The sequence below is a fragment of the Lissotriton vulgaris genome, chromosome 11 (assembly GCF_964263255.1).
Source record: "Lissotriton vulgaris chromosome 11, aLisVul1.2, whole genome shotgun sequence".
Classification (NCBI taxonomy): Eukaryota; Metazoa; Chordata; class Amphibia; order Caudata; family Salamandridae; genus Lissotriton; species Lissotriton vulgaris.
The window spans coordinates 151619215-151643629 of NC_141699.1; the positions used below are offsets into that span (position 1 = coordinate 151619215).

Below are 24415 nucleotides of genomic sequence, written 5' to 3' on the forward strand. Positions count from 1 at the left end.
AGGCAAGCTACGCATTCTTGGGGAGTTACTTGGAGAGTTCTAAAAATGTGAGGTAACATCTTGAGAATGGGCCAGTGCATTCACACGTATAGCCAGTTGCACCTCGTAGAATTCCACCAGCTGGTGCGCTGGATTTACTTGAGGGTGGAAGCAATGGAATAGGATATGAGCGTGGTAGCACTGGTGAGACTTCCATCCCCCAAGTATAAACAGTGTCCTTGAGCTGCCAAACTGAGTTAGCCAAGTCCAGAGTACTGCACGTGGTGATAGTAACAGCACTCTCCCTTTTGGCTGGATTTTCTCTAAATTCAATAGACTCAAGGTGTATAGAGTCAAAATATCTCGCACCAGCTGCTATCCCAAGCAGCTTCAGAATAGAACTCCTGTTAAGTATATCATGTCTGCCCCTGGAGACATACTATGGAATAAACTTGAGTATGTTTGTAGGGAATTTGCTTGCTGCACCAGTACTTCCAAAGGTTTGATGTTATTAGTCCACGCGCTCAATGGAGCTGTTACTGTTCTCATTGGGGTTGGAGGATGAATAGTAGTGGCAGTGATGGAGGCCAAGAACACAAACGGAGACAGCAAGCATTGCTTGGAACAGCTGATTTAATTAGATACACACGTCCCGCCCCAGTGGGCGTAAGCAAATTAGCCTTATGATTTTCGTAGTCCATTTAATATGCTGCCATAGTACTTGAGGTAATCACATCTTGTGGGATGTGGAAAATTCTACATAAAATGATAAAGGCTTGGAATATTTTAATGATGCAGATATAATGAAGAAATCGGTAAATTAAGATAAGACTTGCCATAGAGTTACCATTTCTCCAATGGAGACAAATAGCCTTGGGCAACATAAGGTGTAGGCTTTTTGAAAATGCTCACAATGTGTTCAATTAAAAGGCATTTACTAAATATGACCAATATGTGTATATTTTTCTTTCAGATAATTTTTATCTTTGTATCGCCGCTTAATCCTGGAAATGAAGGTAAAAATATGTAAAATGCTGTGATAAGGGTATCAGATTATACCATTAGGATATTATGGTAATGGTTAGGTATGAATTAAAAAGGAATATCAAGTCAAAAAATGAAAGATCAATATGTTTGTGCCAACACCAATCAGCCGAGGCTTCCTTGATACACATTTCTATTGTAAATCACGTTCAAATTGATAAATGTACATAAATGTTCAATGAAAAACTGCAACATGGGCTTTACTTCAGATTTCCAGCGCCAACATTCCCAGATATGAGTGAACATTTTGAACATAGTAAATGAGTTGCACTTCTGTACCTTTTTACCCTCTCCAGAGCACCACTTATGTTTGAGCGATGACGCACGGCCACACTGGAGCAGGTTTCACACTGTAGGTGCAAACACATTAGATCCACTTTGCAAAAAATAAGTGTAAATGTGATCTCAGAGATTTCCTCTACTGCTTGGAATGCCATTTGACATATATGGACAGTTCCATTGCTCATTGGGAAGAGTCAGTGCTTATGTAGAATTGCACTATTTTTTATCTGCCCCTGGAAAACACCTTCCTGTATGGGAAGTATCTATGCCTAAATCCCCAACAAGTCTGGGAGAATTCCATCCACTGTTCCCACCCAGGAAAAATGTTTTACTCCAGCCCTTAGGTGTTGAAAATTTCTGATTATGTCCAAGGTGGGTGAATGATAGTTTCTGTTTATTGTTTGTTATGTTATGTTATCCGGATTTATTACGCGCGCAGATGCCCCAGCATAGTTTGAGTTAAATGTGCTTGTTAATTAATCAGATGGTTGAACACCCATGATCTCTGTGACACATATTTTGGTTCATATTATTATGTTCTGCAGTGGGAAAATCAAGCTTACATGAAAATATTTGCAGTGCTTGATCTAAAAATGCTGACAGCTTCGTTTTACATTAAATTGTTATTGATGTCTAAGAGTTTCTGGTTAACAAATACATGCCTGTTTTTATGTTAATAAAAATGCACAGTCTCGTGGAACAAAATTGATTGAAAGAACATCAGGCCACTTTCTGTTAATTTATTCTGCTAAAATTTCTAGAGGAGGTGATTGACCAGCAGCTCCTAAAAGCAAGACGCCACAGTGCATAGAGACAATAGCTTTTATAATCAGTTTTAACCCCTTGCATGCTGCCGCGATTCTGCGCCTGTGCGGCAAAATCGCGAGTCGGCGGGTTTATGACGGCCCCCAGCCGTCATCGGCATATGAGCGCCGTACTGCATGACGGATGGGGGCCGTCATCAGCATGCAAGGGGTTAAAGGAACAAAATAACAACATAAGAATGCGTTTGTATCTCTTACAATCACCTTAATATTTTTTCGGTGCCTACTTTAAGGAAAGTCGTTGTTCCCTTGTTTTCAGAAATGGGAGCGCATTTAATAAAACACGGAGACGGCGTGAAAGACGTTGCGTTTCAAGTGGAGGACTGCGATTCTCTTGTTCAGGTGATGTATATATGAACAAAACCTGCATAAACAGACTCTGGGCTGTCATGTAAGTGCATGAAGTCGTCTGCCATATTTAGAGTGGATGGTCTGATGTACTTTTACTTCTGTTCGGGACCGGCCGCTCCAAAACAATAGCAACAAAAAATTAGCCCCGCACCCTGGTAGAAACTCCCACCGTGTCAGGGCCAATAGTATTTTGTTTTACTCAAACTGCTACTTTAGGAGTTTGTTTTTGGCAAAACAAAACAGTTTGAAGAGCAGCTGTGTGAAACTTGGCAGCCACTCAGTAAACTTTCAGTGCCTTTCAGGAGCCTCCCTGGTGGCAGCTTCTTTGAAAGCACAGAGATCTCCACTGGGCTAGCCAAGATCTCAACATGTGGTAGAAGACGGGTCCCTGCCAAACTCTAAATGAAGGCCCTATATTTAATAACAAGGAGGATGTGGTGCCCAGCCCACTGTGTTGTCTTTGTTAATGCATTATTTTAGCACATAGTGTTTGGCTCACCAGCCATGTCGAGGCATACAGATATTACAAAGTGGAGGAAGTCACTGTCTACTTCTGATTCAGACATACTTTCCATTGAAAATTATTTTTTTGATTTGCCTATTGCTTTGCCCATCATCATTTTATCTCCACAGTGTTTTTCATTTTAGCTCCTGTATAAAGATTTTCTCACACCATCAAACAAAATCACTGAACTCATTTTCACCAAATTTGACAAGGATGTAGAACTGTACTGCGAAACGGTGCTTTTGATCAGTTAACACTCTTGTATATGTTTTGGTAAGACCTTCGGAAAGGGAAAAACCAGTGAAATTAATACATCACTCCTCCCAAAAAAACTGCAATTTGGAGAAATTTAGGAGAAACACTGGTGAGTCCCACAGATTAGGCGCTATCAATGGAACAAGCCAAATGTCACTCTTTCTACAAAGATCTACTCAAGATTAAGACAAGAAAACATTCATGGTTTGGGAGCAGCTCATAGAAATCCAATTATTTCGAACTCACCCATTCTCTTTAACCGAAAAGCGTGTGTCATTTAGATACAAATTCTCACTGATCCCCTACACCGACTTTCAATAAGGAAAAATTATTGGTGACATTAGCATCAGATTCTGGCTGTTCTATCAGCAAAAAGAATCTCTGATCAACATTGTATGTATATCTATTCCTTGATTACCAAAATACATTTTATAAACAGTTGGACATGTCATGATGCAATCAAGACCTGTTAATCGGGTTCAAACCCTCAAATGACGGGCTCCTTCTTAAGATTTAAGTTAATCTCCTGTATCAAAGTTAAACGTGCGGCTGCTACATTTCTATATGTTGCTGTGACTCCAGGCATTTAATACAAGTAGCCTGGACATTTCACAGACTTTAGGCTAGCATGTTTTTAAATTTATTTTATTGTTATGATATATATTGACTGCAATGATTTTAATAATTAATTTTGCAACACATTTTACTTGTTTACTTTTGTATACCTCAGCAGTTGAACATCCTTTAGTTGATACTCATAATTTAAGCACTGTTTGACAAATATGCTTGATATTTTGGCAGACATTTACTATGTTGAGCTTACTCTTACTATTTTCAAATGTGTGCAGAGCCATCAGTTACAAAGGGGGCAGGGCAGACATGCTCATTTGCAAATAAGGTTGTCACTGGTTGATGAATCTGCTTACAGCTTGGCAGAAGCTTGCTTTCTATTGGTTTATAGAGTGTGGCAAAGTTAAATAGGATGTCAATAAACTATTCATTTACTTATAACTTTTGCACTGGTTGAGGAATCTGCATGCAACGAAGAAGGTCGTTTTTTTAAAATTTAATTTATTTATCCTTTTAGCATGAAAATGCAGTACAGACAAATGGGCTCACTGTCAGTGTTACATTCAAACGAATAAAGTAGAGAATTGAGACCATTACAACGTCACAATGTCAAATAGAAATAAAGTAGTATAGTGGCAAATAGGTGCAATTATAATCCCTACTTCCTGTTGTGCTTGTTGGAGGTTCAACCGGATGTCTCCTGGTCCTTACTCCTGTAAAGAGGACTATGGCCGACATATTCATACAATCAACAATTGGCATCATGTACAATGTTTCGAATCAGCAATTGTATTGACATCTGTGCCTATCCGACCCCGACTGAGACTATACCTTGCTCCAATTGGGAAGTGGGGGCGGTGCGGGTGGCTTCAGTGTATGCCCTAAATTGGCCCCAGATGTCTTTAGAGCGGGAGGAACTGGGCAGTGTAGAAGAGTATGTTCCGCTGTTTGTGTTGCAGCCACCTTTTTAAAGTGGGAACTGATTTCCGGCCCCAGTGCAATGCGATTTCCCTTTTGGCCAGCAAAAAACTGATGATGGTGAACCTACGGATTTTCTTGGGGAAGTTGACAACATATCCCAGCAATGCGATCTCTGGCCAGTCATGTCTACCAGAGTCTTGTGTATTGACTCCCAAAAAGACTGTAATTTGCGACATGTCCATGTGAGGTGGGCGAAGTCGGCATAAGGGGAAAGGAGTTTACGACAAGTGTGTGGTCTTGATGGGTCAAGTGTGTGAGATCTGGCTGGAGTGATGTTGACCCGTCGTAGAAATTTGTAATGGAGTAGTCTGTGGTGAGTATTTAAGGAGATCTCGTTCGTCATCGTACAGCAGGTGGCCCACTGATCGTCCGTGATGCGGTGTCCTAAATCGTCCTCCCATTCCTTACGAACCTTATCATCTGATACTACAAGGAGGTCAGAGCAGGCATTGTACAGTTTGGATATTAGATGCATCCCATGCTCCGATTCAATGATCAAGGACAGCGGAGTGAATGAGTCCGGTTCAACAGGGAAGCTGGGTAAGGATGCCCGCAGTGCTGAGCTAACGTGTCTAAGGATGAAGCGATCCATGAATGTGGCTTCTCGTCGGTCACGGCAAAGGCGGGGCCGCCAGGGAACAAGTCTCCCATTCTGGTGATGGCATATTTGATTAATGTGCGTTCTTCTGTTATTGGGAGCCATAGCGCGTTTGGAAGTGGGATTGCTCACGAATAAAGTGTGGATGTGCCTGCTGTCCGCATCAGTTTGTGCAGGCCCAACTGATGGTGGAGACCGTCTGTATATCGTTGGGATCTCTCAGAACGCCCTTAGGCAATACTGCGGATAATTTCTCGGGTAACACAACGTCTGACTCGGGCCAGAGATAGGGGATTCTGGGGTCTGGGTGATACCAAGCATAGGCGTAACTAGATTGGGCCACTAAGTAGTATAGCTTAAGGTCTGGGACACCAAACCACCTTTTTCATACTGGAGGGTTATTACTTGCCAGCGCACCCGGGGTTGTTTGCCACTCCAAACCAACCGTATGAGATGAGAGCGTAACGTTAAGAAGAAATTGTTGGGTAGACGGATAGGAATTTCATTAAAAAGATATAAACATTTTGGGAGTACTATCTTTATTATGGCAACTCTGCTGGTGATAGATAATGGGAGTCGTAGCCAGCGATCTACTTGTGATTCCAAGGTAGTGACTGCCTGCTCATAATTCAGACGGAGGATGTGGTCTGTGTCCAGGTGAATATGTGTGCCTAGATATTTGACGGTCAGTGCACCATTCCAGGGGGAATTCGCAATCCCAGTATGTTGTGCCCGTTGTATAGGGGAAAATGACCGACTTTCGCCAGTTGATGCCTAAATCAGAGTGCTGCCCGAAATGTATGATTTCCCATATGAGCGGTTCCTGATTAGATCTCGGCTCCCTAACATAAAGGATAGTTTCATCAGCATAAAGGGAGACCAATAGTGGACCAGTACGAAATTGGAGGCCCCTGTGCAGGTGTTTCCTGTAAAGTGCCTGATTAACAGGTCCATTGCGAGAATAAATAGGAGTGGGACAGGGGGCAACCCTGACACGAGGCAGGTAGTTAGCAAGTCCCAACCAGTAGATGTATTCCAAGTTTCATGACACTACAGTTCAGGGGAGGGAGGGTCAAAAAGTGTTTGATTTACTAAGAAGTTTGAAGCTGTTTAGTTAACCTCACTAAATTTGGCAGCTATTTAGCCTGGTTATCCTTGTCTTGGTATTTTTAAGCTTATGTTGATCAACTAACGTATGAAAAAGGGGTGGGCAAGAGAGGTCATTTTTAATAACATTGGTATTGTGTGGTAAATCTTTACAAAGATACGAAGATTAACTAAAGCTTGGAAGGTTGGGCATATTACAGGTATGTCAATTTTTTGTGCTAGTCTATCTAGAGGGGCCCAGGCAATACTTTTCATTTGACAAAAAGCAGAAGACAACGGCGGGCAAATCAACTGCACATCACACTAAGTTCAAAGACGGTGCACTCTTCTTCCAATATCAGCCATTGTATGGTATTACTGCAAATGCAGACAAAGACTTGAAAACACTTAAGAGTGGAATGGTGTACCCAAAAGCAAGTTAATCAAAGATTCCTTCAGTAAAACATTCCAGCCAACGTGTTTCTTTCAAACTGTGTTGAACTTCATCAGGGCTGTAAGTAATACATATAGACCTAACATGAGTACAAACATGTATTGCTAGAACATATATATATATATATATTATATATATATAACCTCAACAACACACCTTGATGCGGTATGAAAAAAGGAAGGCACACTCGAAGAATCTAAAGCATAGTGCTTTATTAGTGCAGAACCCCCCCATGACATATATATATATATGTATATACACACACATATGAAGGACACTGGGATATGACCTTAAGAATGAATACAAGATTCCACACATAGACAATAATCCTTATAAAACACTTCTCAGAAACCTATAGCCAATAACTAATATTCGTATATTGATCATAACAGTTCAGAGGGTCCAAAAAAAAAACAAATTCACAAATTTAATCGTTTGCAAGTTATAAATTATTAAACCATATCGTTGTCTTTCCTTTATATACTCAAAATACATTATCTTGGAGATCATTATAACACATTTTTAAACATATTTAAAATGTGTTTTTTCTTTATAAAACTATCGCACAGAATAAAATCAGATTATTCAATTTTTGGTGTCAGTTACAACTGCTCACGAGACCAGAGTAATATATACTTCTCATTACCCATTAACTTATCCTGTTTTTGGTCAGTAAATCTATAAATTAATTCATATATGTAGGTTAAAGTATGTGTGGATTTAAAAACCTATGCAAAATTTGAGGCAAATTAACATTGATTTGACCCTCCTTTAACATCTTCATTCTCTCCTCGATACTGAGGATTGAGAAAACTAACAGTGTCTCCAAAATCTCATGCAGATCCATCAACGTTATTAGTAAATCAAAAATGTGTTGACTTACCTCCTTTAGTCCTCTTCCTTTAGAGCTACACAAAACCTTATATGCCTTCAGATTCATCAAACAGCACTCACATTGCAAGCAAATGAAAAGTATTGAAAACACAAAAGAGTGGAATGGTACACCGAGAAGCAAGTTAATCAAAGATTCCTTCAGTCCATTTGGAAAGTTCCAGCTTTATTTATAATCATAAGATCCAATCAATAAAAAACAATTCAGCCAACGCGTTTCGTTCAAACTGTGTTGAAATTTGTCAAGGCTGTAAATAATACATATAGACATAACATGAGTACAAACATGTACTACAAGAACATACATATATATAAAAAACATATAAAGGACACTGGGACATAACCTTAACAATAAATACAAAACTCCACACAGACAATAATCCTTATAAAACACTTCTCAGAAACCTATAGCCAATAACTAATATTGGTATATTGATCATAAAATTTCAGAGGGTCCAACTCAAAACAAAACACAAATTCACTAATTCATTAGTTTGCAAATGATAAATTATTAAACCATATCATTGTCATTCCTTTATATACTCTCAATATATTATCTCTGAGGTCATTGCTCCAAGCCCCATATTATTGTGAACACATTTTTAAACGTAGTTTAAATGTGTTTTTTCTTTAAAAAAATATTGCACATAATAAAAACCAGATTATTCAATCATATGTGTCAGTTACATCTGCTCATGAGACCACAGTAATATATACCTCTCATTACCTTATCCTGTTTTTGGTCAGTAAATATATACATTAATTATCTAATTCATCTATGTTGGTTGAAGTATCCTATTACGAACTGTATATCGGGTTTGGGATGATAGAAAACAATGCAAACGTAAAAAATGAAAGTAACATAGAATTAGACACACCATGTTCTTGCAGATGTGCATAATTAACTCCATCAGCTTCCTCCAAGCACATGACATACTAGAGACATAATTTCTCCTAATCTAAATTGTACTTTGTGTTTATATGATGGTGAATATCTTTCCTGTTTTAAAATGTGACCATCATCTGTAACAAATATATTTTACTTTTTTGATTATTTCGTCATTGTTAATTAATGCTACAATCACTGGAAGATGTTCCGGGGAGACAGTTATCCTTATCCAATACCTACGTAGAATGTTTTATGATGGATTAGTGCAACCAAAAAGCCATTAGTCAAAGGTGTTGCTCATATCAATCCTACCCCGAGCCCCTGCCCCTTAAATACTAAAGCTCAATATTATATTATATTCAACAAACGATTTTAAAATCACAGGTCATTTATGGCATCCATAATAGTTTTGATCTACCACAGTTCAGAATTAGAAAATGATGAAAAGTGTATTCAAAATTACCATCGCATATCTATTTAGACCATAAATTCAAGGACACGAAGTTCCTACTTCCAAACCAAATGTTAAGATAAACTGGTCATCTCCCATATTGGGTTCTAACATATCACATCATGTTTAGAAATTCTTGAGAAACAAATCCAACTCATAAAACCATGTATTACAACATAGGAGTAACATCAGTCCCTCTCAAATCTGATCGTACCCAGATTCCATTCTACAACATAATGCCTTGTTAAGTTTAATACTGATTCCTTTTTACCCAGTTGCGGACTCATGATCTGCGGCATCAACATAACTCCAACCCCTCAAAACATTTCCCCAATTTTTTAGATCAAATGCCCAAATTACCTCAATTCGTATTCTCAGTCTATCAACAAGTTTGTTCCGTAAATAAGTCCACATGAGACCGTTACCTGCTGACACTTGCAAGAGCCCACGAATATGCCAGAGTATCAAAGTAAAGACATAAGTTCATCTTACCCGAATCCGTATTGACAAATGAAAACCCAGCTCTTACTTCTTCACATATGACCAATGAGAATCCCTTCTAAATACGACCGCAATCCATAGGTGGTGACATCCCTTGACGTCACAAATCTGTATTTCTGCGCCACTCCAACCAGAACAAAGCTCTAGTGTGCAGGTTTTTGTGGACATGTTGGAATGGTGCAGGGTTCAATAATTCCCACCATCACAGTCAGAGGCTCTTTATATGCCGAAAACAAGTTTTGAGTTTTATAATTATAACTCAAATGTAAGGTCACTTTGTAGGTTGAAAGCAGATTCACATTAAGCTCAGAAAGCCGATTCCCTGTGTTTGCTTAATTTATAAATACTCTTACATGAACAGGAGTTAGAAGAAAAGCAACGCTTACAATAGCAGTCCCTAAAGTTCATAGTAAAAAGGGAGGCAGTCTGTGTCGTTAAGCAACTGCTACCACGGCACCGACCATGTCAATCCAGAAGATATGAATATAGTAACGGCTATTTTGGAGTGGTACACATAACGAACTTTGTAGAGTGCAATATTAATCAAGTTTCTTCCATACCAATAAATAATAAAATAGAAATTAAAAAAAGCAGAGAAAGGAAAAAGAAAAGGACATTAATTCTAACAAAGAAACCAGTGTCATAAACCCGGCACTTGATATTGCACCAACCACATCAATAGAAATAAAAAAAAGCAGAGAAAGGAAAAAGAAAAGGAAATTAATTCTAACAAAGAAACCAGTGTCATAAACCCGGCACTTGATATTGCACCAACCACATCATGCCAATAGGTATGTACATCATGATGGTCATATACGAGTAGTACAAACCTATTAGATTCAATATCGATCACATTATCCCTATGCTATTAAATGTCAAATGGCAATCATTTCTAAAATGAAAAAGCAAATATAAAAAAATTAACAAGACGAAGAAAAATGAATTAAGGGAACACAGAGTCTGTTAGTGGCGTAGTGTGCACCATAGTCATTAGGTTTGTGCATCTTCCAAGTTTCCTGCAATGGTTGTAATCATGATTCTAGAATAAACTAACACATAATTCAAAAATGGGATTTCAAAAGATAACCCCATCCCAGACACATAAAATGGACACTATCTCCCACACCTGGAATACAAGAATATTACCCACAGTAATTCATTACCCCAGGAAAAAGTGAAACTCGTTATCCGTGTTATGTCCCAACTGGGTGGTTCTGAGACGACAGGTCCATTTCGCTTCAGTCTGTCTCAATATCAACTCTCTGTCCCTCCATGAGTTTTCTGTCACATGGTCTATCCCCACGAACCAGAAGCCCGAGTGATTTGGGTGGACAAGTTTATAGTGCTTAGTCGTGGGATATCTTGTGTCACTGTTTCGCAATGCTCGACAATGTTCCTGAATGCGTGTCTTAAGCGTTCTAGTCGTGCTTCCAACATAAATGATGTCACAGCTACACCCTATTACATAAATAACAAACCTTGTGTTGCAATTAATAAAGTGTTTTATGTAGAAAATTTGTTTGGTGTTAAATCTAAACTCATCCTGTTTGTTTTTAGCAAATCGGCACACATTGCAAATATTGCAGGTAAAGAAGGCTAATAGTTTAGGTGGCAACCAGGTGTTCCTGTTTTGTGTGGTAGTGACATAACTCGGGCACAGTGAGTTCCTCAGTGTGCGAGATCTCCTATAGATGACCATAGGATATTTTTCCCACGTTATTACGCAATCCTGGCACCTCTGTAAGGAGGTGCTGATGTTTGCATAATGCCCTATACATTTTTTCACTGTGGAGCGTGTATGTGGTGACAAATGTAGGTTTAATGAACCCATGTTTCTTCCTATTTTGTTTCCTGTTAGATCTAATTTCAAGGGTGGAATCCTGTGTTACTTCCAAGACTTTTTTTCTCTGCCTGGGCCAGGACTTTTTCCCCATAACCCCTTTTCAAAAATCTTGCTTTAGTCTGAGCAATATTAGTCTTAAAGGATGATTCCTCGCTGCAGATATGTCTAACAATGATCATTTCTCCGTATGGGATTGTTATAATCAGAGGACGTATGTGCACTGGATGCATGAAGACTGCTGTTACATGCAGTTTTTTTGCAAAATGTACTGTGAATAATGCCTTAGAAGTGTAAGTTCAAAAAGCCAATTGTTATGTGGTAACCCATTGTCAGCTTTACAATATATGTATTGTCATTAAGGTAATAAAAGTACTGATGGAGTGCGTCAACAGAGCCTTACCAAAGACAGATTATATCATCGATGTACCTCCCTCAGAACACAATGGGGCATATTCTCAAGGAACTATCGCCGAGTTTTCAGCACTTTATCACAGCCAAAGTCGTGATAAATTTATCTAACCATTCACAAGCTGGTGCTAACAGCCCAGAACACCAGTTTACTTGTGATAGCAGCCGCAAAAAACATCGCCACAGATGACACCGGCAACTATCACTAATGAGATGCAGAGTAGGGGTTCCCGCGCCAAAAACAGCGACAACACCACTCCGCAACATTCTCAACGACCAGCCAATCAGCGATAAGATCAGAAAACATGCGATAAGGTGAGTTAGCGGCAGGAAATTAACACCTGCTCTGACCTGGTGTAAAGTCGGACGACAGCCTGCACCAGAAAAGTAAGCCCAGCCCAAAAACACACCTGAAGGGCAACAGATACCATGGAGCCAACAATCATGCAGGCCGGACACCCAAGAGGGCTACAACACCGCTTCCCCCCCCCCCCCCCCCCCGGGCCCTACCACGGGCAACCCCACCACCCCCGGACCAAGATATTTCACATCAATGTCAGGAGATCATGAACAAAAGCATTCACCTTTACAAAAATCAACATTCATGTGAGTACAGAATATCTGATTTATTCATTCACCATCGAAAGTCCAAACAAAATATCACATCGTATCTGTGTCAAAACAACTATGCAGAAGAGTCATGGCGGGGCATCCATCCCTAGACAATCTGTGAGTCACAGTCTGCAAGACAATATCCAAGATAAGAAGGTGTGTCAGGCACTCATCAAAGGACAGAGAGAGTGAGAAAGAGAGAGACTAAACAAGGAGCGCAATGCCAATCGGGCCCTTGGCTCATTCATACATGCCAACTGCTGTGTGTGTATCGCAATTGGTGCACCCCAAATCTAAGGCCAGGCATCAAAGTGAGCGCAAAGGACACGTCATATTTAAGAAATGCAAGCAGTATTCAGACCAAAATTAGGTATGGAAGCTCCTTTGTCTCAATACACAAAGCGGAAGGACAACCGAACCTCCGACCTTGGTCCTGAATGCGGCTGGCACACCCTGTGTGAGATCCCATACCAGACTCCAACGCCTCCCACACCACGATCTGTGCTAATGAAAGACCAACGGGTCCACATTCCACACACACTTGTCCCTGCTCTAGCTACACCTGCAAGGGATGCCCTTGACACATTGTTTAAAAACAACCCATACGTCCAAAAGTTGCACACACCTACGACTCATTGCCCAGAGTTGTGGCATATCATCCACCAAACTGCCGCCGGCCTGAGGATTGCCGGTGCTACGAGACCAACAAATGCAATGGCAGGCCATCCCTGGCACATGCACAACCCCTGTCATGTGGAACTGTACCGTGCACAAAGGCTGCATCTATTGGTATCACTGCCAATGGCAGTATTGCGAATCAGTTTCCGTCTGAGTTTCCGTCTTGCCTACGTCACCTGCGTCCCGCCTTGGTTCCACTGTCAATCATGCACATTCGAGTGGCCCATGAAGGTCTGCCTATCCAATGCAATGGGTGCAGAATTGGATTATGATTTGACAGTTCGCCCCCTATTGGCCCACGAACAGGAGTGACACCGGGATACCCGTGCATGGGATGCCTTTATCTTTTGCGTATGTGCTGGCAGTTGTGCATGGGAGATTGCACAACTCTGCGTGTGCAGTGCATGTGCAGTGACCACATTGAGGCGCTCCCCTATTGGTCTGTGTTGTGGATTGCTGAAACAGCATGGACTGAGCACATCTTCCCGGCCCAGTTAATGGATTGGCTCTCCCTGGTGTTCCTTGAACTCGACAACGACGTACTCTTGGAACAGATTGCACATGAAGCTGCGTTCACATTCATGGACGAGTAACTACGTTCCTGCAACCACATCTGATTGTCACCCACAGCACAGGTCTCCACATCTTGTTGCATCTTGGGGAATGCTCACATATCCAACCACAACAGTGGACATGTCTGCCTTTGCCTGGACTCAGAATTCATGTGCGTGGAACTACGAGTGTGTACACACACACCTGTGCAAGGTGATGCAGTCTCATGGGCGGAGCAGCACAGCGTCGTTTGGCAACGTTTCCAATTGCTGGGGGGAGAGTACACACATGGCAATGTAGACGACATGTGACCTTGTAGGACCCTTTCACCGGCTCGCTGTCAGCAGAGCAGACAGTCTGCACAGTTCGGTGGGACAGCACTATGCCGATCCCATGGGCTGTGAGTCGTGTCCCCTGACACGCGGTGAAGAGAAGACGCCAAACATCACATGACTCGTCCAAGGCAAGGTGGGCTGAGCGCGTTGGCATCCATAATGATCTGTGTACATTTTTGCCTCCTCATTTCCTGCACCTCAACATGTGCCCATGTTGCTTGTAAGTGTCTTAAGCATTCCCCTGCATGTTGTGGTCCTTGCCTTGCCCGTACTGACACGCACATGCTAATAATGTCTACGCAACTTCACTACTGTCTAACTGTGATGCGTGTTGATCAGTATGACAAATCGTGTGCCTCAATGAGCATTGTCCGTACACAGGTAGGGACTGACTGACGCATGTACAATGGGGGTGGGTCTCTTTTGACTGCTCCACCTCTGTGAGCCAGACATTGTGCTTGAAATAGTTGCTGGCAGACCAGTGCACTTACGTGTCTTCAGGAATGTGAGTATGGTGTCCAACTTCTGGCCATGTAGAGCAATGTTAAACATCAAAACAGACTGTGTCCACACACGTGTGTGAGTAAGTATGCAAAGTGATGTTCTATTGTCTCATGTGATGGAGGACACCACTTCTGGCCTGCTCCCGATTTTGTCACTACTACACACAGCCCTATTTAACACATGGACGTGTGCCTACGCTGGGGCGTTGCGAGTTTGTTGTTCAAGTGCAATGAGGCCACAGCTAGTTCACACCTTCACAGTCATCACATTGGTCATGTGGCTCAGGGTCAAACATGTGCATTGATGTAATTTACCAGGGTGTACCTTCTTGAGCAATCAATGTCCCTAAATCCAGCCATACTTTCATATTTGAGTGAACATAGACATGACACATCTGTGTGATTTTGAATGTTTTATTCACATTATGATGCATGCCATAGTTAGTTAGCTAGTTAGTCCAATTTGTATAGCGCAACAACTGCCTCACCAAAGAGGCGTCCCGTAGCTGGATCTGTACATGGCCATGCCACGCACACATTACATGGTAGCCCAGTGGTGGGCCATCCATAGTCCTCTGGGGAAAGAGAAGTGAATTAGAAGAGGAAGAGTGCAGTCCGCAGCCGGACTGCTGTGGAATTGGTAACCAGTGAAGACATGGCAGTCTGTGTCGGGCTCCAGGGGAATGTCGCAGAGTGTTCTGGGGGACAGTGGGAGTTGTTGTCCCAGGCCATGATGCATAGGGTTGAACCAGGCAGGGACAGGCCATATGGCGGGGATGGATGCTTCTACCTCCTTCATCACACTCATTACCATCCACATCTTACTCATCTGATACGTCTTTGTTTCCGGTATGTCAGGTATGTGTGGTGGTGTTATGGCTGCATCACTGTGTGCCACTGACACATCAGGGTGTGAAGGTGATTGGGCTGCACCACTGTTTTCTACTGACACATCAGGGGTCGCTGATGTGTGTCAAAGTTCCCGCTGTAGTTATCTTTGACAGGCTCTGTGGAAGCAATAGCAAGATGAGGAACTGCAAGGCATGGAAGATCCTAGCTACATTTTGCTGGCGTTCAGCCGTGGCAGCCATACTTCCAGCCAGCATCAGCTCCATGGTCTCCATTGTCCCGCGCATATGTGCCAACTCAGTGCTGTCTTTGCTGGTGCCTGTCTGACTGGACAGTTCTTGTATCCGAGTGATGGCCCCAGCGATGTCAACCAAAGATTGTCAGGGAGCATGGTGCAGATAGTGGGTGTCCGTTAGGGACTGTAAGTGGTCTCTGATGGGACTCAGACACCCATGTATGGCATCAAATTTGGCTGCCACAAGCTTGAAACCCACCTGCTGCTGATCAGCCACCTCCTCCTGGCAACCCAATACACGGCGTTGGAATTCCATGAATTGGTCGGGGGGTCCTGGTGGACAGCCGTGGTGGTGTGTTTTTCCTGCTGTGTGGTCTGTGCAGGGGGTGGGGTCACCTCGAGGCAGCTGGGCTGCCCTGCTTCTGGGGGTGGGGTGTGGAGTCTGTCCATTAGCCGTTGGAAGGTGTCTGAGCATATTTGCAGGTTGTCCTCTTCATCATCACTGGTGAGATTTGTAGTCTGCTCTGCAGTAGGTGTTGATTGTCCCTCTGCAATGTAAAAAGGGAGATGCAGGATAACTGAGAGTCCCATGTATGTTGATGCTTTGTGGATGTTAACATACAGACTGCATGACAATGTACATTGTGACTGTTGTGGTGGAGCTGGCTATTTGATGGCAAGACAGTGGAAATTTCGACTACATGACGGATGTGTGGTCGTACTCGTACATTATCATTTCACATTGTCATGCAATGCCAGATGTTGTTGGCCAGTTACTACGCGCAAGCAGCACCAGTTGTGTCCTCTGTCCTGTGTTATAAGTGTTGCACTTTGTACCACATTGCCGTCAATGTTGATGTGCTGTGATTGCTATGTGTGTGTTCTGCATTGTAGGAGAGTCGCTCCTGCAGCTCAGATTTCGCAGACCCTTATCCCTTTGAGGCGGTGTGCCTTTGACTTGTGTGCTTTTCGGGGGCGGGGATGTTTGTGACCTGGGTCATTTGTGCTCTTGGACAGGTTTTGTGGTCATGTGCATAGTTTGTCTGCTGATGTGTTATGTACTTCATGGGTTGTAGGTGCACGTGGATGTGTCAAAGTGTGACCTGTTCCTTCACAGATGTGGTCCACACTGGGCCAGATCAATGTAGACTCGTGCACCATGTCAATTATTGTGACTGCAGCCATGCTATCGGTCATGCAGTGTCACTTGCATAGTCAGTGTGGCTCATAGAGACACTGCTTTTCAGGATTCTGCAAATGTGCATGGGTGGGTTGTGGCATTGGTGATATGGAGGTGGCCCATTTGTGCACATTGTGGACGGGGGCCTACTTGGTGTTTCTAGTTGTGCTGCAGTGTGCCACGGGTTTCAGGGACATGTTCCACTATCATTGTGCGTGTGCAGTGTGCTACACATGTTTGTGCATGTGTGCCATTGTGCCCATCTCTCCCCATCCCCCAGTCCCAGGTGGTTACTCACCCTGTTGCTGTTGGGTCAGGTCATACTGAGCTTTGTCCTGACCCTCAACTCCTTGCATCGTCTCCACACTGATGACTGTGGCCATCATTTTTCCAGCTCATCCAGCTCCTCTTGTGGCACAGGACTCCCACCTCCAGTCGCCTTTGCTGCCTTCCTGTTGGCGGCGAGTTTCTGTTTGGTCTAGCTTTGCACGTCATGCCAGCGCCTCTTGACCTCCTCGACACTCCGACTGCATTCACGTTGTTGACGATGGACTGCCATATTTCCGTTTGTGTTGCTAATGACGCTGTGGAGGTGACGAAGAGTTGTTGGTAGTATTTGGTCACTTCTGTGACGATGATCAGGTCTTCCTGTGGCCTGAACCCCATCTTTCTCTTCCTCTTCTCCTTGCCCTTACCCGAACACAGGGTTCGTGGTTGATCTTCAGTGGGGTTTGTAGGGCTCGGGTTGTCCTTTGCACTCGGTCCAGGTGCATCCATGGTGCTACGCAGTTGACTTTGGTGTGGTTTTTTTGTTGTTGCTTTTATAGTGCTTTTTCCCGCATGACCCGTTGGAATTGCAGGCCTGTTGCTGGTTTTCGTATTGCGATTTGGGGCATTACAACTTTTTTGGCGTTCAGGTTTCTCATTTTTTGTGCGTCGCGTTGATTTTTATGCGGTCATTTGGCGCTTTATCCTGCTGCTATCGCATGGTGCCGCCGGGTTGGGAATTGAACGTTAAGACTGTGTTATATTGTCGTGATACACTGCGATATGCAAAGTTGCGTTAAGCTAAATTTGCGATGCTCATCACGTTCTTGAAAATATCCCCAATGTGTTTCGTCCAGGGAGAGGCACCGCTACCCCAGGCGTGCTCTCTCTCATACCAGCCCATAAACTGGGATCCCATCGCTTTTTGGATAGGGACAGGGCCGATCACTTTGAAAGATATCGAATGATTTTGGAGATGATAGATATCATACTATCAAGAAACTACTTTATCCATGATGGAGGTTGGTGTAATCACCTCCAGGGAATAGCGATGAGTTACCGGTTTGCTACCTCTTATGCAGGGCACTCTGGGCTGGTATGCGAGGGAGCACGCCTGGGGTAAGGGAGCCTTCACCTGGACAGAACACATTGTGTTCTGGGGGAGGTACATCTATGATATAATCTGTGTTTGGTCAGGTTCTGTTGACGCAGTCCACCAGTACTTTTGTTACCCTATTGACAATCCATATAATGTAAAGCTGACAATGGATTACCACAATGCGAGAATTGACTTTTTGGACTTACATTTCTAGGTGAAAGAGAAGAGGCATTATTCACAGTACGATGTTTTGCAAAACAACTGCATGTACCAGCATTCTTCATACGTCCAGTGCAAATACGTACTCTGTGATTAAAACATCCCATACAGAGAAATGATCCATGTTAGACATAACTGCAGTGAGGAATAACCCTTTAAGACCAATATTGCTCAGACTAAAGCAAGATTTTTGAACAGGGGTTATTGGGAAAAAGACCTGACCCAGGCAGAGAAGAAAGTCTTGAAAGTAACACAGAATACCACACTTGACATTAGATCCAGCAGGAAACAAAATATGAAGTAACTTGGGTTCAATAAACCTACATTTGTCACCACATACACGCTCTACAGTGGAAGAATTCATAGGGCATTGCCCAAACAGAGGTGCCAGGATTGCGTAATGAGGTGGAAAAGAATCATAGGGTCCTCTATAGGAGAGGTCGCACACTGGAGAACTCACTGTGCCCGAGTTGTGTCACTACCAGACAAAACAGGAACACCTGGTTGCCACCTATACCATTAGGCCTCTTTACCTGCAATAATTACAATGTGTGCCGATTTGGTTAAAACAAACAGAAGGAGTTTAGATTTAACACTGAACAAATGTTCTACATAAAACACTTTATTATTTGCAACACAAGGTTTGTTATATATGTAATAGGGTGTAGCTGTAACATCATTTATGTTGGAAGCACGACCAGAACCCATAAGACACGCATTCAGAAACATTGTCGAGCATTGCAAAACAGTGAAACAAGATAGCCAATGACTGAGCCCTATAAACTTGTCCACTTATATGACCCAGGCTACTGGTTCTTTGGGATAGACCATGTGACAGAAAACTCACTGGGGGATATAAAGTTGCTATTGAGACAGACTGAAGCGAAATGGATCTATCGCCTCAGAACCACCCGTTTGGGAGATAACACGGATGACAAGTTTTACTTTTTCCTGGGGTAATGAATTACTGTGGGTAATCTTGTATTTCAGGTGTGGGAGATAGTGTCCATTTTATGTGTCTGGGATGGGGTTATTTTTTGAAATGCCATTTTTGAATTATGTGTTAGTTTATACTGGAATCATGAGTACAACTACTACAGAAAATCTGGGAGATACACCAACCTTATGGCTATGGTGCACACCACTCCACTAACTAAGGCTCACTGTGTTCCCTTAATTCACTTTTCTTATTAATTTTTCTTGTTAATTTCTTTTATTTGCTTTTTCATTTTAGAAATGATTGCCATTTGACATTTAATAGCATAGGGATAATGTTATCGATATTGTATCTAATAGGATTGTACCACTCATATCTGACCATCATGATGTACTTACTTATTGGCATGATGTGGTGGGCGCAATATCAAGTGACCAACAAAAGGCTCGCACTCCAAGATGTTAGTTTCAGAATAATTTATTTATCTGACTGACGAGTTTTGACCTGGTGGCCTTTGTCAAAGCCACATGTAATAGTGAAAGGTGCCCCAATTCCCTTAAAAACAATACATCACCGTAAACATCGTGAAAAGACTAGCATATGTTACTCCTATTGTTGCATAAGTTACTGGAATTTGATAATCATGCTTGTTTCATGTCTTTTTGAGATTGCTGCTGCCACATACATTTGCATTTTGTTGCATCTGCATATTTGAAAATATTGTAGATAATGCCCAAACGGGGTATTTTTGTGGATTGTCTTTTTCCTTTTGTTATTTTTGTTTAGCGCTTATACTTCACTTGGGATTACAGATTTCATCATATGTTCTCTCTTTTGTGACTCTTTCATTGTATTGTGTTTTAAAAATGTTTATAGTTTTGAGCTGTAAAGGCACTTGACTTAAAAACATTTGTGTGACTGCATGAGTGGAAGTATCTAGACACTTTCATTTCTAAACAAGATCTATTGGTTTATATTGGTTGCATTCTGTCCTTGGTATGTGTAGCTGAGGATCTTTACCAATTTGGGAATTTGGCATATTAACTATTGATATCTGAATAGTTGCAATTGTTGCACCTTAGGATTGGAGGGGGCCATGTAGGCCTTTCACACTTAGTTGGTCTAATGTAAACTACTTCCGAAAGAGAAGGCTTGTGTATGAAATAAGCAGTCCACCCTCCAACCTTTTGTGCTCTGTTAATTGAATAATGACTACTGCTGAACTGGTATAGAGTGCCTATCCCCAAACATTTATAATATAAGCATTGTGTATTATGAGGCCTGTTGGAAGCTATTTCTATTTAAGACCTGATTTAGAATTCAGCGGATGGTTTGTTATCCCGTCCGCCGTATTACAAGTGCATTATATCCAATGGCACTTGTAATACGGCAGATGGGATATCTGTCACATTTGTGACATCTGCCAAACTCTAAATCAGGCCCTTAGTTTCTGAACAGTGACTAGGGTCTGTGCCACTGTCTGTAGAGGTATGGTTGGCTGTTAGGGTGTGTGTGCATAAAGAAGGCATAAACAGTTTCTTTTTAAGACATGGACTTTTTTACCCTACAGAAAGCTCGCGAGAGAGGTGCAACCATTGTACGGGAGCCTTGGATAGAGGAAGATAAGTTTGGCAAAGTGAAATTTGCTGTCCTGCAAACAGTAAGAAAAACTGGGTTTTAAGCCTATTATATTCCATATTTTTTTGTCAGTTGATTGATTAATGTAAAAATATAAGAGCAATGATGGAGTTGGTTGGGGTGAAAGTAACATAAAAATGTTTAGAAACCACAGCAAAAACCCAAGCAACTTGGAGAGAGGTTGCAAAAGCAACAGACGAGGGAGAGGCTCACAAGCATGGAGAGAGTAAGGGCAAGGATTTCAGCGGAGCAGCACACGAGAGGGAGATCAAGAAAATGCATACACTCAAATGAGTTATTGAAAAAAAAAGGTGATAAGTAGGTCCCTGTGGGTAAACAGTGAAAGGACACAAGGAAAGAAAAAAACCAGGTAATACGGATCTGGTAAAAATACTGAAGTAAGTAGTAAAACACCCTTTTAAAGAATGCATTAGGATCACACACATTTTTGGTAAAAGTGAAAATACTTTTTAGTTTCAGACACTTTCAAGTTTGTGTACATTGCCCATTATTTGTAATTTCCTCTGCCTGTACAGTTAGTTTTAATATAAAGTTTCCTGACTCCGTTTTGGTACAGTGGTGCACTATAAAACAGTTGGATAAAATACAGTGAAAAGGACATACACCATAGCATAAACGAAAATTATAGTTTTTAAAAAAGTAAGAAAACTGGTAAAAGATTACAAACAGAAGTGGAATCTTATGAAAAAAATAACTACAATATATTGCTTTAAATTGAATTAATATGATCTACAGTTAGGCCAATTTGACGAGGTGGGAGGGTTGAGCCTCAGTACTCTATGATCTAGTATTCAGAATAAAATTGTCCAAAAATAAATGGAAAATATTCTTCAATACCATGTATTTAATAGCGTCTAACAGATGTCCAGTTTGGCATGATCAATGCCAGAATTTCATTATATCAACATAAAATAAATTTACACATGAGCAGCCTTTCTGTTAAATTCTTTTGGGTGTTTCTAGAGTTGATAAAAGTAAAAAGAAAAGTCAGGCTGACAATGGATTATTTCACAATTCATGGAAGTATTTGATTTGACAATTTTTAACTTTTTCATCCTCAAAAACACACTAAAAGATGGACTGTTAGAGAGCATGTAAGAAATATAAATAGAATTAATTTACATAGTTGGTGTGTATCCTGACAGTCTGGCCTGAATCCGTCCCTACTTTACCATTGTTGACCAGACATGATATAATTGGTAAACATTGTCATTGTAGATTAAACATCAGCCGGTCGTATTTATTTTTATTTCAGTATGGGGACACAACACATACACTGCTGGAAATGATGGATTACAAGGGACCATTCCTACCTGGCTATCAGACTCCAATATTCAAGGATCCGCTGTTGCCAAATCTGTAAGTATTGCCTGGCAGTCTGTCAATTTCCTTTGCTGTTCAATCTTTGCCCAAAAAAGGAGCTGATTGCTTATGCTTTGTGTTTCTCTGGACCTAACCTGCTTATATCTTTCTTTGTTTTGTAAATCTCATTTAGATCTAAGAAGGCAAGGTTGTTGTTACAGTAAGGCCTTTGTATGAAGTTACCTTATGAAGGCACTCGAAATGGCGACAAGCCACCATCCCTGGGAGTGCTAGCCATTCCTAATGGGGTCGCAAATTGCCCCTGCCTCATTAATATTCATGAGGCATGCATTTTCCGACCCCATTAGGAATCGCAAACCATATCTGAGACACTTATACATCCCAATTTGAGAGTCGCAAATGTGACGCAATTTGCGAGTTGCAAATTGGTGCATCGTACATCTGGCCCCTAATCATCTCTGTGGCTTAAATTAGCAAACAGAACCAGTTTGTAGGGCCGTAAATATCTGTCTCTTGACCCAGCAACCCCAGGTGCTGTCATGCCTGAATCTTGGCAAAACCCGGTGCTCGGAACCCGCTCAGTAGGTTTGGTGCCATTTAAATTATCTATACATAATACAGCGTAATTTGTATTATTTAGGAGACACAGCAGCAAACTGACCAAATATGGAATGCATTCCAAGTCCTACATTTCAAATCCAGGAACAGGTATTTAATGATACTGCCCTGTATGGTATAAAGGAATATGCCCAGAATTAACAACAATAAAACAGTTCCATTACCGTCACAGAGACCTCACAAGAACCTTTTAAAAATGATTTTCTGAAATCCAATCGAGGAAATGCTATCTGCTAAAGTTGTGGTCCTCCATGTCTTTAGGAGGTCATGTTAACCACTGATGGGGCCTTCTGTTATTCTTAGACATGTAAAAGGGAGGGAAGAACTCCTTCTTACAACGCGAAGGACTAGTAGGGCTAGGTGGAATAGAGGATTCTCCTACAGAGCGTGTCGACGTGTGTCGACTTCCTCACCCTGCCTGCTACTGATGTCATTAGAGTGCTTCCTCTGTCCAAACTAACAGCGATCAGGATAGAGGAAGGAAAAGATGAGCCTGGTCCATGGTTCAGCAGGGTCCTAGGGCATGATGAGGTAGAGGCCTTGAAAGAACGGCATTTGTCCTCTAATGGAGGAGCAACAAATAGGAGGCGATAGAGGAGACCTATCCTCATGGAAGAGCTCAAATCTACATGAGGGTAGCTGGGTAATACTGAAGTGGGGAAGCGTCCCTGGTATGGTCATTGGTTCCTACTAAAGGTGATCAAAAATATGGCGAACACCCTGAGGTAACGTCACTATCCCAGATTGTGTAATATTTCTGTTCCTCGTTAATTGTACTGATGCTTACCCAGACCGCCACTTGTGAGCACAGCAGGAGCTTTTACTGGTGATGATCTTACTCACGAGAGGCATTGCAGCAATTTGGAAGCAAAGTGGCCAGGGCAAAAGAAAGAGGAAGGCGAGTGGGCATGTTTTACTGGCAGCCATCTTGAAGTTAAGGGATCTATAAGCGTTAGAACCTATAAGCGGCATTGAGGTGGTGCAAATGGGTGATTCAAGGAAATCCTAATGACCTCTTGTAAAGGACAGGTCAAACTGTAGAGTGCAGTTGTGAAAATGTCAGCAATGTACAGCCTACCTTTCCGGGGCCAGGTAAGGCAAGTAAAATAATGAGGAGAAAGACGACAGTCGTGATTTGTTTTCACTAACGAGCATTGTTCTACAAGCAAAGCTGCATTGAGAAGGACTCCAATTTGAAGGGATTGGTCAGTATTGCTCACCCCTGTTGGTAGACAGGAGGATAAACTGCATAAACAACTTGAAAAGGTGGCATACTTGGAGGCAACCTCCATAAGCATGGGTCTAGAATCAAAGAACTCTAGGACAATGACCGAGCAATTGAACTCAGAACTGTTCCTGTGAATGCGCTGAGCAGGCAGGAGAAACACCATCATTTAAAGAGTAATACCTTGAGATTTTGCTCCAAACATCACCGTT

General features: G+C 41.9%; 1 protein-coding gene across 1 annotated transcript in view; it reads left to right on the top strand.

Moving 5' to 3' along the window:
* HPD (4-hydroxyphenylpyruvate dioxygenase) overlaps positions 1–24415 on the top strand; it is a 157509-nt gene that overhangs the window by 88961 nt on the left and 44133 nt on the right. The window contains exons 5-8 of the mRNA XM_086942984.1: positions 953–995; positions 2389–2471; positions 20949–21038; positions 22293–22396. Coding sequence (XP_086799110.1) covers positions 953–995; positions 2389–2471; positions 20949–21038; positions 22293–22396 — 320 coding nt within the window. The remainder of the gene's footprint in view (positions 1–952; positions 996–2388; positions 2472–20948; positions 21039–22292; positions 22397–24415) is intronic.